The following is a 16058-nucleotide window of genomic DNA, read 5'->3' on the forward strand; positions in this document are numbered from 1 at the left end:
GCATTGAAGCGTGCTCGCGAAGGGCCACCTGGCCGGTCCTTCTCGCTGACTGACATGGGGGACCCGGGGGCCCCTGCCCACACGCCGCCCCGGCCAGCCTCTGACGCAGGTGTGGCTTCTGGCGTTTTCAGGAGGAGACGGAGGAATGGAGGCGGTTCCAGGCGGACCTGCAGACGGCGGTGGTGGTGGCCAACGACATCAAGTGTGAGGCCCAGCAGGAGCTGCGCACCGTGAGGAGGAGGTTGCTGGAGGAAGAGGAGAAGAACGCCAGGCTGCAGAAGGAGCTAGGGGACATGCAGAGCCAGGGCAGGTGGGTCACGACAGAGCCACACGTTTGTGAGTCTGGCGGGCACCCGCACCGTGCTTGGCTTCTCCTTTAATCACCACGCATGAGCCTTCGCCGTCTGGAGACGTGGCGCTTCTGTGTCTCTCTGTGCAGAACCTTTATTTCTTTCCTAAACTCACTCGTCCGCTGCTGCCACCGCCACACGGCCAGAAGGGTCCATCCAGGGCCGGGTCACTGCCGTTCTCTGGCCCAAGGCAGTGAGAAAACTTTTCACGTACATTGTGCGCGAAAGTTCTAGCCAAGGGTCCTCCCGCATTTAAGGAAGAGAAGTGCGTCTAGGATAGCTCCTTAAATCATGGTGTTTATTAGTGCAGGAAACCACGCGCTTCCACGGGCCACAGCAACACCTCACGTGGGTCCCTCTCATGCCCTGGGCAAGGCTGGACTCACTCCCAGGGGATTTGCCACCAGTGAAGGGGCCCATTCCTCCCGGCCCAGGGACATGCTTCTCCCTCGGCCATGCCTGTGGGCTGCCTCCAAAAGCCCTTGAAATAACCCCCTTTATTAAAAAGGATGAGTGTGGAGAACATACGTCTGGCTAACACGTGACTTTCCTTTTGAGTTCCGAGGGAGGGAAATCACACCGTGTGTTGTCCCAGAAAGTTCTTCCTAACAGCAAAGTTTCAGAGGCAGGTATTCCTAAAGTGAGCTCAGACTTCATTATTATTTGAAATTTTAGGGGTTCACAGACGAGATGACAAACAGTACTTTAGGCCTAAATGAATGCAGTGTTCCCTTTCCCCAGTCAGGAGTAACTGTCCCTAACTTTGAGATTCTTGGATATTAGGAAATTATTTGGAATTTTCAGGTGTCTTTCAAATATGAAACATAGTATTTTAAGTCAGATTTACTAGGTTCTGAATGCTGATTTGTGCAGTTGGCCCTTTCTCCATGTTTTCCAAGATCAAGAGAGTTATTCATTGGCCAGATTCTGAGCCTCTGGGTCTGATGTATTATTGTGAGTTTCATGACACTAGAAAAAGTAAATTTCTTCTCAGGATTCTGTTTTGATTCTCTTACCAAACTTGTTTCAGTCAGTCCGTCCTTCCTTTGTTTATGAGTTTCATATAAAACAGGCTGTAGGGGAGCCTGGGTGGCTCAGTCAGGTTAGGCGTCCGACTCCTGATCTCAGCTCAGGTCTTGATCTCAGGGTCGTGAGTTCAAGCCCCACGTTGAGCTCCACACTGGGCACAGAGCCTGCTTAAAAACAGACTGTAGGGAAGGATTCAGATAAGATGTGTGTAGCTAGTTCCATGAGTCACCCTTGAAAATCAAGATCATTATTTTATAGTCACACCTGTACCCTCTGGCCGCCAAAGCATGTGAATTTTAAGTTAAGGAGGGAGGAGAATCGAAAAGACTAGAGAATGTCCCCTGTTGAAATGAACATGAGGTCCCCTCATTTGCTTTTTGCTTCTGTTTAATTTGTCCACTTGTCTTGCTTTTATGATGTGTGTTTTTGGAAGAGGAACCAGACTGTAACTTGCATCACTTCATACGTATGTTATTGTAAAGATAAACGGTACAGGACGAGTCCCAAGTTCATGTAGTTATCGTACGAGCTTCTGCATTTCTTACCTAGACTCTAAGACACAGGCCAGATTTTACAACTTGAACTCTGATACCATAGAAAGTCTCTGCACAAATCCCAACGATTTAGGGTCCATATATAATATTCTACATCTTTAAACATAGGGTCACTTCATTTTTTTTTTAATAAACACGGTACATTTCTCTTCTAATTTTCTAGTGATTTGCAAACCGACCACCCAAATCCAGCAGTTTAATCCCTTATCACAAAACATTTCAACAGTGTAGGGCTGACACCAGCCCAGAACACGGCCTATTACTGAAACCCCATCAGTGTGTTTTTGGCATGTCGTTGAGTTGGGCAGGGTTTCAGACGGCAGCCAGACCCGGGTTCCTCCCTGACTCTGCAGACTGCCCCTTCTAAAGAGTTGACTCTGAAAGTCACTCGCCGCTGGCTCAGCCACATCCTGAACCATCCCCTGAGCAAGACTTGAAACCAACCCACACGCTTAAAGGTCCTGAAGTGACATAGTGTTTCCATCCTGGCTGAATGGGTTCTCGACTGAAACTCGATTTGACTTTGACAGTCATTTCGAAATATGAGAACTCAAAAGGCATTCTTGGTTCAGCCACAGCCAACGAACTTGCAGAAAATTCTCTGATGAGGTCCTCCAAGTACAACCAAGAGAAGGTAAGAACATTTGAAAAGAACCTCAATCCTAACACAGGATTTACCGATTCTCATTCTTACTTCGCATATCCAGGCATTTGAGGGGATACAGTCAGGCTGGTAGGTGGGCAGATGAAGCGCCTCTGTGTGAGTACAAGTTAGCCTTCATTACCAAGAACTCAGCAGGTGAAACCAAGTGGAACATTATTTAACCTAGGATTTTAGAAAATTCTAAAAACTAGTGCGCTAGCAATCTTCGGTCCTATTACGTTTTCAAAAGGATTTTTGTTTTGGAGTCAGAATAACAGATGTGAAGAGTAGATGGAGAAACGAGGCTCAAGTCTTGGCTTTGCCACCAACTGGCAAGGTTTCTATCCCAGACCTAGCTGTTCCCTCCCCCAAACGAGGCGATGAGAGTGGGTTGCGACTGAAGGGCCCTGGAAGGTCCACTGTTCTCTGAGACCAGTTGGTCAGCTGGCCTTTCTCTGATGGGGGAGTCAGGAACTCACATGCCAACCGCACCATCTGTCCAATGCAGTCCTTGGAACCTCCTGGAAACAGTGGCATCTCCACATTTTAGCTGGGCTGTGGACCTCCTCTTTCTGTTCCGGAAATCTGAACCAGCCAATGTAGTTTTTACGGACCTGGAAGTGATCTGTTTTGCTGATACATTAAAGGATGAAAGGATAACAAATAACTTTTTCAACTCCGGCTTCTTCCGCTTTTGAGCCATTAAGAGCACACCATTACAGTTCAAACTTCCATCAAAATTAAAACATCCAGCCTTTTTCCTGAAAAGCTGAGACCTGGGGCCTGGCCTCCAGATTCAGAGGACACACACGCAGCTCCCCTCCATGCCTTGATGGGCCACACGGAGGACATTGTTGACCTGCAGAGCATGACACAGGCTTCTCGAACAGTAACAGGGGAAGACCTAGAGACGTTTTTCCTCTTACTCTGAAACACTAAAGACCATTATTTTTAGGGTGACTCGATTTTACTCCTATGACACCAATAAACATCCATGGAAAACATCTTTTTAAAAATGGTTAAAAACACTAAACATTGGTGCCTCATTAGCGGTAGGAACTTCTAAGCAGAAGGTCTGAGATTCAGAACATGTCTAGCTTCTCCCACTGGCTCTTGCGTCGTCACCTCTGAAGCGAGCAGCATGGTGGCCCATCACTGCCAGACTCTTCTGGAATCGGCTCTAACTCTGTGTGCACAATGTATCCTTCCCTAATGTCAGTCGCCTGCCTGTGCCACTCTGTGTCCTTACAGCTGTCGTGTGTCACAGCCGCGGGCCCCGGGGGTTCTGGAGCTGTCACTGAAAGGCCGAGTGTGGGAGCTGGCGGTGTAGACGCTCGGGGTCACTGAGATACCTTTTCCAGCTCTCTTGTTGCAGATACTTTGATACAGCCTCCCCAGACCTGCCAGAGGGGACCGGTTCTCGTGGGGGTTCCTAATCTGAGCCTCAGGGGCCCCTGACACTTTGGCCCTTGATGTGGAAGCTGGCCCTCTGGGCTCCCAGCACAACCCTTCCACGCCTTCTGCTTCCATAGCTGGAATCTGCGTTGGCGGCGTTGGACATATAGCCTGGAATCGCGACGAACTGTGTCTGCTGCCCTGCCTCCCAGCCCCCGTCTTCACAGAGTGGCTTTGGAAAGTGTGGACATGAGCTTCCCCTAGGCCTTTTAGGACTGATAGGCCTCAATACTGAAAGAAATCCTTTTTTCTGGGTGGTTGATTTTTTTTCCCCCCAGCCTTGACTGTAGGACAGTAGAGGGGAAGCTTGAGCCACTCTGTAAATGACAGAGGAGCCTGATTTTAGGTGTCCTGGCCGTCTCTACTCTCCCAACAGTTGCTGTCGGAGAAGGTCTAGTGAAAGGACCCCAGTAGTGATGTCTTGAGTCTGTGCAAAGACCTTTGGCTTCCAAAAAGATGAGAGGAGTAGGAATTCAAACCTGTTGGCCCCATTCTAGATATAGCTCTTCCCTGTGGGGCAGTGGCAGCTGTTAAGTCTTCTGTCTGTAGCCTGAGATCATGTTGCCTCGAGTAACTCCTTTACCAGCCTTTCCCCCCCTCCATTTCTGTTTTCACAGCTCCATGGTCTCTGTCAGCTAGCAGAGCATTTGCTGGAAGAAAGACAGCCCAGCCCTTGCCATGATGGGAAACTACAGCCATTTCTATATGAAAGGGGGAATAATGTGGGGGAGAAATTACCTCTTTACCAAGAGCCAGATTGTCTCCTTATAACAGCCTCTGTTTCACACAGTCGTGGCGATCAAGTCTCTCTACCTTTTTTCTACATTTTGGAAGCAACTCATTGCACGATCAAAGATGGTCCTTCCCCCCCCCCCTTTTTTTTCCCTTCCTTCTTTTTCTCAGAAGATTCAGCAATCTTTTATGGAGCGTAAGATGAAGTTGTTCCGAAAAAGACAAATTACAAGCATGTTGTGAAACTCACTTTTTTATACGTAACTTGCGTGTGCAGAGGGAGCGCTGCTGAACGCAACCTGTGCCTCTGTCTTACTTTTTGGAGTTTATATCTGTGCTTTCTCTTGAACATGGTTATCTGACAGTCTTGGAATTAACACTACTTAGGGCAAAATAGGAAGCCGTCTGTGTCGCGTCTCATTCCGAAGAAGCTAGGAAGTTCTTCCTTTATATCAAGTCTCCAACGAGCCCTTTCAAGCTGGGGTCTGACTTCCTTACCTCATTCGAAACAAGCCACCACTCAGTTGGGGTTTGATTTCCAGAATCTTCCGTGGGGCTCAACACAAGTGCCGTTTGGCTGATCCAAAAGGATGTCGTTGAACGGGTCAGCTTACATGGTGGCAATGCCCTTTGGAATCTGACGGAAAAATTAAGGAACGACTACAATTAAAGGCCTCAGGAATAAAACTTACCCTGGAAACTGAAAGACTTTCAATCCAGAAGTGGATGATTCAGAGTGATCCAGAATTCAGAGTGGGATGTTAAACTTCGGAAGTACAGAGTTTGTGAAGATCTGCACATGATTCAGCTTGGCCCTCTCTTGAGGACCCTCTGTGCCGTCCAGACGGTGGCAGGTCTTAGCTACGTGTCCCCAGGATGAGACAGGAGCTCCCATCCGGTAGGAGGACGTGAGGAGCAGGAAGGCTTTTTAACTCAGGAGGACAGTTTGGCGCGTCCAACTGGAGAGCCCAGAATCCCTAGAAAAATCTCGCTTGGTGGTAGAAGAGAGGTCGATGTGTCCTCCATGAAAATAGCTTGGACCCTTGCTGGCATTGTCCCCTTGATCTACTGGGAGAGCTTTACCTCAGACAGAGATTTTCTTGGAACGATACCGCATTCACTTGCCAGGGGTTTTCAAATATAAACAAAAGGAAAATCACCTCAACTTCAGATGCACAGCTGTATTTGCAGCCCGTATTTCGATCTGTCTTTATTCTGGGTACCATTGAATATTTTTATACGTAAGCATTCATGAAGTGCTAAATAAATATGTTATCATTCGGAAGAGTCTCTTGCCTGGTTTATGATCACTGGCCACATGTTTGCAGGACCTTCATGTCCATCTGTCCTCGGCTTTCTAGTGCAGGTGGTTTCAGGACTCAAAGCCATGTCCGATAACTAGAATTTGAGCCAGAAGCAAGCCGGACTTTCAATACAAGTTGTAGGCAGGACGCTGTGATTTTAAATATGAATGTAATTTCTAAAATGATTTCATTATTGGAACAAGAGGGCAAGGAGCAAAAATAACTAATTTTGCATAAATTGTTGAAGCAAAATGCCGGTGTTTCCCAAACAATCTAGTACATGGCATTTGAAGTCCAGGCTTATCTTGTTGAACTGTAAAAACAAGTAGATCACTTGGTGATTTGATATATTGGATTTCTTCTTAATCATGAATATTTAGGTACCCTGGTAACAAAATGGAGTTGTATAGTGAAAAATAGTCATCTTTTCCCGCTCCAGTACCACCCTATAAGGTAATCAGTGTTCACAGTGTATCTGTTTTTCTTTACCTCTGCCTCTACTCGTATAAGTACATAGGGGTTCGTTTTTATATTTTTTATAAAATATATAACATACATTAACAGTGTATCATGGACATCCTTCCAGGTCGATTTTTCTTTTTTCTTTTTTTATTATTTTATTTTATTTTATTTTAAGTAAGTGCCATGCCCAGAATGGAGCCCAATGCAGGGCCTGAACTCACGACCCTGAGCCCAAGACCTGAGCCAAGATCAAGAGTAGGATGCTTAACTGACTGAGCCCCCTTGCGCCCCAAATTTAACTCATTTTAATAGCTGCATGGTGTCCCAGAGGATGGATGTGCCCCTAGAATATTCAAACACTGTCATATTGGTGAACATCAAGGTTATATTTTCTAGTCTTTTCTTTCCCAACAATGGCATAATAGCAATCCTTATCCACATGATAGATCTGTTTTTATTTTCATAGGATGGGTTCCTAAAAGTATGATTGCTACATTGGAGGATATGCAGTTTTGATTTTAATAGATTTGCCAGATTACTTGCCTAAGGGTTATGACATTTTATTCCTTTTTTTTTTTTAAGATTTTATTTATTTATTTGACAGAGAGAGAGAGAGCCAGCGAGAGAGGGAACACAGGCAGGGGAGTGGGAGAGAAAGAAGCAGGCTCATAGAGGAGGAGCCTGATGTGGGGCTCGATCCCAGAATGCCGGGATCACGCCCTGAGCCGAAGACAGACGCTTAACGACTGCGCCACGAGGCGCCCCTTATGACATTTTATTCTTTTTTTTTTTTTTAAGATTTTTATTTATTTATTTATTTATTTATTTATTTATTTGACAGAGAGAGACAGCCAGCGAGAGAGGGAACACAAGCAGGGGGAGTGGGAGAGGAAGAAGCAGGCTCATAGCGGAGGAGCCTGATGTGGGGCTCGATCCCATCACGCCGGGATCACGCCCTGAGCCGAAGGCAGACGCTTAACCGCTGTGCCACCCAGGCGCCCCTATGACATTTTATTCTTGACGAACGTGCCTGTCTATACACAGCCTGAGCAGATGCAGATAATATAATCTTAATTTTTGCCGATAGGGTAAGCAAAAAATGCTACCTCATTGGTACTTTATATTTGCGTTTTCCCGGGGAAATTTTTATGTGTTAACCATTTGCTTTTCCTCTGTTGAGAATTGCTTGTTTAGCACTTTTGTTTATTTTTTTGCAGACTGATTGTTTTTCTCTTGTCCGTTTATCAGTCAGCATCTTAGTAGGGGTGTGTGTTTATCCCAGGATATTATGGGCCTTTTGGCTTTGCCATCGTTATCACGGAAAATTTTATATTGTTGCGCAGTATAATGTTAGTATTTTCCTTTACTGTGTCTGGGTTCTCTGTGTTTGTTCAAGATTTCCGCTACCCTCATCTTACAGAAATAGGTTATCACATTTTCTTTATCTGTTTCTCTCTCTCTCAGGTACTTGACTTGCCTTCCTTTGTTTAGTCTGCTGTGAGGTAAGGGTCTTCTCCCAGTTGGACAGCCGGTCATGCCAGCACCGTTTATCAAAACCGTCCTCTGCCCACCAAGTTGAAATCCCACCTCTGCGTTATTTATTTCATCTATATTCAGAGAGACTTGCCCTGTATGCCCTCATTTCTTTTTCTCTTGAGCTGGTTCTGCTTTAAAATATTTTAATGGGATTATTAGGTTGCTGATATCACTTTTTAGACTCAGCCTTTCATCGTAAACCGTCGTCTTTCATATATTTTCCTCTTTTCTTGAATTTTATTGTCTTCTCCAGGCAGATGCTATCAAGTGTATAATTCTGTTTCCTGTCATAAATGTATAAATGTCGACTGTCTCTTGAGTGCAGTTACTCTCTTCATTTTATGTTATGGGATATATTCGTAGGTCAGGGCAGGTCTTGGGGCAGAGCAGATAATTGTCCATCATTATTCTTGCTTAAACGGGTGAGTGTGTCAGGACCTGACACTTGCCCAGTGTCTGCTTAGATCCGTACCCACTTTGGCTGTGACTGCTGTTAAAATCCCAAACCAGAAAGGAGGCTCTTTAAGGTGAATTTATGTTACATATCGGAGATATGGAAGCTCAGATAGATACAGAGAAAGAATAGGTTCCTAGTGGATGAAATCCATCTGTGTCCATTTCCTTTCTTGGCGAAACTGGAATGTGGGAGCCAGCATTCTGGGCCTAGTTTTGCTTGGTCATTGTCCATTTTAGGGATGTACTGTGGATCTTCCTAATCTGCCCCCCCTTTTTTAAATTTAAAACTTAAACTTTATTTTTTTATAATAATTTTTTATTATGTTACGTTAGTCACCATACTTAGTTTTTGATGTAATGTTCCATGACTCATTGTTTGCGTATAACACCCAGTGCTCCATGCAATACGTGCCCTCCTTAATACCCATCACCGGCCTATCCCAATCCCCCACCCCTCTCCCCTCTGAAGCCCTCAGTTTGTTTCCCAGAGTCCACAGTCTCTCATGGTTCATTCCCCCTTCTCTTTACCCCCCCCTTCATTATTCCCTTCCTTCTCCTACCGATCTTCCTATTTCTTATGTTCCATAAACAAGTGAAACCATATGATAATTGTCCTTCTCTGCTTGACTTATTTCCCTTAACATTATCTCCTCCGGTCCCATCCATGTTGCTGCAAATGTTGGGTAATCGTTCTTTCTGATGGCTGAGTAATATTCCATTGTATATATGGACCACATCTTCTTAATCCAGTCATCCATTGAAGGGCATCTTGGCTCCTTCCACAATTTAGCTATTGTGGACAATGCTGCTATGAACATCGGGGTGCATACGGCCCTTCTCTTCACTACGTCTGTATCTTTGGGGTAAATACCCAGTAGTGCAATGGCTGGATCATAGGTAGCTCAATTTCTAACTTTTTAAGGGACCTCCACACTAATCTGCCCCTTTTTGCCACTGTCCTTTTACCTGGGATAAACCATCTCTGGCCTCCTCAGACAGTCCTATCTTACTTAGCCCCGAGTTCTTCTGGGACGAACACACTGTGTGCTCAGGGCTTCTCCCAGCTCTGGCCCTCTAAAGAGGGGACCTCCCTGGGGTTCCCCCACATCTTCATTTCTTTGAAATTCCTCAAAGTCTGAGCCACATAGATGATCTCTTTCTGTAGCTTCCAGTTCTGATGCAGGATTTTAACGACACTTACTGCTGGGATTTGGAGACGAAGATGCTTGTGTTCCAACTGCCGTCTTACCCTTTTTGTTTTTGTGTCTTATATATGCTTCTATTGAAATTCAAAAATGAAGTTCAGAAAAACACAGATACCTGAGAGGCAGAATACTTAACTAATTTCTGTCTCACTCTAGAGCTACAGAATTCTCTCAGACTCGTTTCGTGCATAACAGTAAGAAATATTTTGAGAAAACTGGATTCCAGGTAAGGGCATAGCATGAGCAAAGGCACAGAGACAGGACCTACAAGGAACAGAACTTCAGGTAGCTAGGCTTTTAGTCCGAAAACGAGCTGTGTGGAGGGGAGTCCTAGGTGGGAAGTCTGTCCAGCACCGGGAAGGGCCAGGAGCTGGGCTTTATTCAGTTTTTCAGGAAAAAGGCATTGCAAACAGGTGATCGACATGACTGATCTTCTCTGTGGATACGGATGCGCCATTCGGGAAGGCAGCAGTGGTGTAATGTGACATTTCCCAAAGGTACTTAACTTTTGAATACTTCGAGTATGTACAAGAGCTCACATAATCTTGGATCGGAATAGACGCCACGGCCATGTGTCCTGTATGATGATGTAATGCCGTGGAAACCCACAGCATTTGAAGGCCGTTCTGTAACCAAACAAGGACACCAGTGAATTAGATGTGATAACATTTTTAAAATAAAAGATAATTACAGACACACACGCATACATACGTTTAAATTATAACAAAAGATAGATAAGGTGGACCAACAGTGAGCCTATAACGTGGCCCTTGCCTGCAAGTGTCTGTCATTCTCAGGTATACGTTACTACTTCCTGAGAGCAGATTATTGGGTAAAAATAAGAGCAATGAAATAAATACTGATAGTATTTTTTAAAATCTATGTTAAATAATTTTTAAGAAGAAATACCATCTGTATTATTATTTTTTTATATATACCTGGTATGCCTCACAGGACACCTGTGCCTTATAGAAAATTTGAGAAAGTCACGGTCAAACAGAGCTGGAGTTACATCCCAGATTCACTGTTTACCATCCAGGTGACCTTGTCAAATTTTTCATCTAAAATAAGGGATAATAACTTACAGAGGTGAATTTTTTTTTTTTTTTGAAAATTAGATAATGTTTTAAAGACTCGTGGTACTTACTATGGGGTTATACACACATTTTTTGGTGTAAAACTTATCCATTATTTTCATAGTTTTACTTGCCGGGATCAGGTGGAAACATGCCTTACTTGTGTTGTTTCCAACATGGCGCCTGAGCACATGGCGGCTGTCATCTGAGATGCCCCTGAAGAAAGAAGGTCTCCTTCAGTGCTATAGGGAAACCGAATGCACTAGGCTTATGGAAAGCTGGTGTGTCTGTATGCAGTTGTACCTTCAAAACCACGTGCGCTGTACTTCCGGGTGATTGGGGGATTTTCGAAGCTCACTTTGACTCTATGTATGTGTGATTTTTCTTTTACAGAGTGACCTTCGAGTCTAACGTCTGTCTTTGGGAGACGATAGCTAGCATAGAACTAATCCTTAACCAGTAGTGGTACCTTGAAGCTTTTCCTGTATTAAATGAGTTGGCTGCCGTACACCTGGCTATATGCTTAACGTTTCTTAATATCCTTTATTGAATACAGCGTCTTATTCTTCCTTGAAACAGAGAAAATGTAATACTTCATTTCTTGCCAGGATTGTCACTGGTCGATCCCAGACAATCCTAACACAGGCTGTAAAGGAATTTCAAATCTATTTATGATGAAAGTACTGTACTAATAAAACCAATAGCATTCTTCATAACTGCTTTCTATGGTTCTTCAATCCAGGCTTTGTTTTGTGAATCCCTTTACCCCCCCCCCACGCACACACACACACACGCATACACAGACACACACGTGTGCATGTCCCTGTTTAAACATGGGGGGTGTTTAGTTCGGCAGCTTCTCTGATCTGCTGAAACAACTCGCAAAGTTTTCTCATACTCTTCCTGTTCTAGCCAAGCAGACTGATCAGTTGAAATATGGTCTTTGGGTACCTGAAGGCAGGACTGGGAATTGGCTCTTGTCACCTTGCTATGTTTTTCGGAGTCCAAAGGACTCCTATTTATCACTTGTTATATTGAATCACAGAGAAACTTAGGTAATCGAAGGAAACACTTGAGCGGATGTAGAATTGTTTTCATTAAATTATCAAGGAATGAGACGAAAACGAGTATTTGGACAAGATCTTCCTTTGAAGGGTGCCCTGAGTTTCTGCAAAGCCCTCGATAGCCGGTCCTTTAAATGGGCTGGTGAGAAGGTGGCCCACTTTGTTTCCATCCTTCCTTGGAATGGCTGTTTGGAAATTGGAGATTTTTTTTTTTCCTGCTTGCACCTAACCTGATTTCATTCTCTTTCTGCATCTTCCACACCTGATTTTATATTGCACAACACACCAGGGAAAATACAAAAAACCCCAACTCATTCAATTAAAAATTTTTTTTTCAAACCCGGCACCCTACCAGTTTCTGAAATTCCTGATATTTTCTTTCAAAGAAGTCATCAGTGTCTTGATTTTTTTTTTTTTCCACTTCCAAGAAGGGCCTGTGGAGACAAAAGTGTGTTCTAAGCTCTGCTTCGCTTAAACATTTTCTGTTATCGTTGATCACAGAGCAACAGAAGGAAGCTTCGAGAATTAAGGACAAGTAAATCCAACGCCCGAAGCTTATGAGAACTAATTCCAAAAAGATCAGTAAATAAATATTTTAAACTTCCACTGACCTTATTAAAATATGCTGCCAGAAATACTCTGTTTGAGCCATTCTCATAAATTAGTCGTCATCTCGCAAAACAGCTGGTGACCGTTTGCTATAAGAAAAAGAGCAGTGCCTCAGAAATCAGAAGACTGGGAGATCTTGCCTTGGCTCGTTCACAGGGAGATTAAATGACATGCTAACATGTCCCAGATGAGGCCATGCGTAAGAGGATTGAATCAGATGATCGGTCTTTAAAAGACTCTCTCATGAATCTGTGCTCACAGTTAGAATCCATAGGAAGAGCTTACTGGCAATGTTTGCGTGAGAGTAGAAGGGTTTACTAAAGGACTGTGAATGGTTCCCTCCGCGAGGGCAAATGATGTCCGAGTCGGGATTCCGTTGCACATGGCAGATCACTGTTAAGTTGGCTTAAGCAGAAAGGCCTTAAACAGCTTGCGGGGTTGTTGGGAGGGCTGAAGAAGCAGACTCGAGGCTGAATTTCCAGGAACAACTCCCAAAGTCACAGCACAGAGCTGGGCTCTCGGGGGAAGCCTTAAAATCAGGATGTCAGCTGCCCAGTTGGAAGGGTATCGCCTTGGTTACCAACAGCAGAAGGTTACCAACAGGGTAGCCTGTGCCCTGCCTCCCTGCCCCGACTCGGGTCCCGATCCAGGTCTTGTCCTCGTCTTCCTGATGGGTAGATTCTAAGTCACATCTGAGCTCCTAGATACAGGGGATCCCTGAGATGACATCTTCCCAACGTCTGTATGCCAAATGGGGGTTGGAATAGGCACTCTGAGAAGCCGATCTGTTGTGTCCACCATGGACAATATAGCTAAATATTTATGATAAATAACATTTGGGTTTGGGTTGTTTTTGTTTTTGTTTTTACAATATGCAGAGTAGAACTAGATCCTTTGTATTTAGAGCTGATGTCAAGTCACTCTGCCTCCAAAAATACTATTTCTGGCCATTCCCAAGAAAATATCTCTGATAAAAACTGAGAGCAAGACCTATATTATTTCCTGAAGAGGCAGAGCTGATACAGAAAACAGGATTTGAAATTTGGGATCCTCCTTCCAGATTTCTTTTCTCCACATTGGTTCTGTTTTCATCTGTGTCTCTTCCCCCGACCCCCGTGGGAACATCCTCCACCTTTTCAATTCGTTGTTGCTCTTTACCATGCAGACCTGTGAATGAAGAGTCAGGGCCGCCCGAGGTCGAGGCTCCCGGCCGGTGGCATGGCGTCTACGTGAACAGAACATCTCCAACACCTTCAGAATCTGCGACCACCGTTAAGTCCCTCATCAAGTCATTCGACTTGGGACGGCCAGGTATTTCATCATTTCGTCTCATGAGCAAAACTCACATTCCGACCGTGGCCCCGCATATCAAGCCTGTCTCTACTCTGCATTGGCCCCGAATGGATGCAACCACAGGGGCTCTGTCTAGATCATTCCACACGGAGTCACTGTATCCAAGAGACTTGCCACGTTCCTTTTCTGCCTCTGTGTCCATTAAACTCAGGTTACTACTGCTTCCTTCTTAGCGTCTCATGAGAATGAGCAGGGCCAACCAGAGGCTTCATGTCCTAGGAAACAAGGTGTTGAGTCTGTAGTTGGCTGTCTTGTTGGACCCCCGGCCTTCCTCCCCTCCCCTGTTAGACTTTTCTTTGCCTGGTCTTGTGTGTGACCACCTGTGCTGACCTGTCATTCCTGATCTCGATACATTCCCAGCTTGTTCTAGAAACATCTCTCTGGCTCACCGTTCACCTCTCTTCACTGTTAACTACATCTATGAGAAAAATGCATGTCTATACACACAATAATGTAGTAAATAAAAGAAACCGAATGTGCATCTGCCCAAAATAGCAATATATTTCTTCTCTCGGCCACCGCAGTTATGCCTGTCATATAGAGAGACTGGAGTCATAGCTACTGCTAGGATAGACCTGGTTGTCTTCACTAAAATCCTCCGCAGCTCTCAGTTAGATGAAGATGAGACCACAAATACTAAAAGATGCGAAAGCCCAGTGACTACATTCAGTCCAGATGGGAAATGAGCTAACCATAATGGTTTGTGCAAGAACTTTCCTGTTCCTTCTTGCTGAAGATGCCTCATCACGTGTGTTTTCTTGTACCCTGTGTGTCCCAACTCTACGACCAGCCCCCATTTAGTCGACTTCTCCCCTCTCCCCAGCTCGACACTAGTCCAGAGAACAAGAGAACAGAGTAAATGTAATCCCTTATAAGCATCATGGGGTACTCTTATAGTCACCAAAACAGTAACAAATCAGGAGCTACTCTTCGCTGTTTGGGACTGGAACAACATAGAAATGTTCCCATCTCTTTTCTTGGCAGGTGGAGCCGGACAGAATATTTCTGTCCATAAAGCCCCCAGAAGTCCCCTGAGTGGAATTCCAGTGAGGACTGCTCCCGCCGCCGCTGTCTCCCCAATGCAGGTATTTTGAGGGCCTTGGGTACGTGGGTGGTGGTCTGGGCCACGTGGAACCGCGATGCTGTCTAATGCCCAGGCAACAAAGGGGAAGCGAAAACCCCTTGGTTTATTTTTTTGAGGCATGTTGAACATCATTTTTAATAAGCGCAGAATAATAATAATGAAACTTCAAGTAAAAAATTACAATTTTGCAGGGTGCCTGGGTGTCCCAGTCGGTTAAGCATCTGCCTTCAGCTCAGGTCGTGATCTCAGGGTCCTGGGATCGAGCCCCACATCGGACTCCCTGCTCAGTGGGGAGCCTGCTTCTCCCTCTCCTCCCTGCTCGTGCTCTTTTCTCGCTATCTCTGTCTCTCTCTTTCTCAAATAAATAAATAAAATCTTAAAAAAAGAGAGAATGGGTTAAAAAATCTCCCTTGCTCCCTAGCCCCAGAAATAACCACTGTTTATGGCTTGTTGTGTATCCTTCTAGATGTTTTTCTTTAGTATAAAAATATGTGTGTGTGTGTGTGTGTATGTAGGGAGGAAGAGAAAGTTTTATAATTTGGAATACACTGCACATTGTTCAGACACTGACTCATTTCACTTTGTCATTGGAATGTAATCCCTCAGGGCAGGGATTTTTTTTTTTTTAAGAGAGACAGAGAGTGGGTGTATGTGTGCGCATATGAGCAGGGGGTAGGGGAGTCGATGGAGAGAGAGAGAGAATCTTAAGCAGGCTCTGCACCCAGCGCAGAGAGGGCAGGGATTTTTATCTGTTTTGCTTGCTGTTCTCTCTCTTGTCCGGAACAGTGGCTGGCACACAGTTATATCACAGTAGAAGCTCAGTAAATGTGCGTTGACTGAACGCAGGAATATATCAGAGACATCTCTAAATGTCAGTATTTGGAGAAATCACGCATCCTTCGTAAAGGCTGTGTGATGCGTGGTGATCTGTTAACCACTCCTCTGTTGACGGGTGTGTAGCTTGTTTTGGATTCACCTTATTGCAAAAACAATACAGTGAAATCCCTTCTATGGATTTCTCCCACTTAAAGGGCCCTCTCTGCAGGAGAGCGTATCACCATGAGCTTGCAAATAACCGGAAATCACTCTAGCGCCTCCCGCAGAAAGGAACTGAATACAGGGAGAGCTCTGGTCTCCACTACGCTT

At 44.8% G+C, this 16058-nt stretch overlaps 1 protein-coding gene across 7 annotated transcripts in view; it reads left to right on the forward strand.

Moving 5' to 3' along the window:
- The window catches only part of SPECC1 (sperm antigen with calponin homology and coiled-coil domains 1), a 264043-nt gene that overhangs the window by 182555 nt on the left and 65430 nt on the right, over positions 1-16058 (forward strand). For 4 of the 7 annotated variants that reach the window (XM_057311280.1, XM_057311281.1, XM_026521092.4 and 1 more), the window contains 3 exons: positions 132-310; positions 13641-13786; positions 14813-14913. In XM_057311280.1, the coding sequence (XP_057167263.1) occupies positions 132-310; positions 13641-13786; positions 14813-14913 (426 nt within the window). Of the gene's footprint in view, positions 1-131; positions 311-4648; positions 6049-13640; positions 13787-14812; positions 14914-16058 lie in introns of those variants that run through there. The other 3 variants (XM_057311283.1, XM_026521095.4, XM_048226459.2) reach the window with 1 other exon arrangement.

The sequence above is a fragment of the Ursus arctos genome, unplaced genomic scaffold (assembly GCF_023065955.2).
Source record: "Ursus arctos isolate Adak ecotype North America unplaced genomic scaffold, UrsArc2.0 scaffold_14, whole genome shotgun sequence".
Classification (NCBI taxonomy): Eukaryota; Metazoa; Chordata; class Mammalia; order Carnivora; family Ursidae; genus Ursus; species Ursus arctos.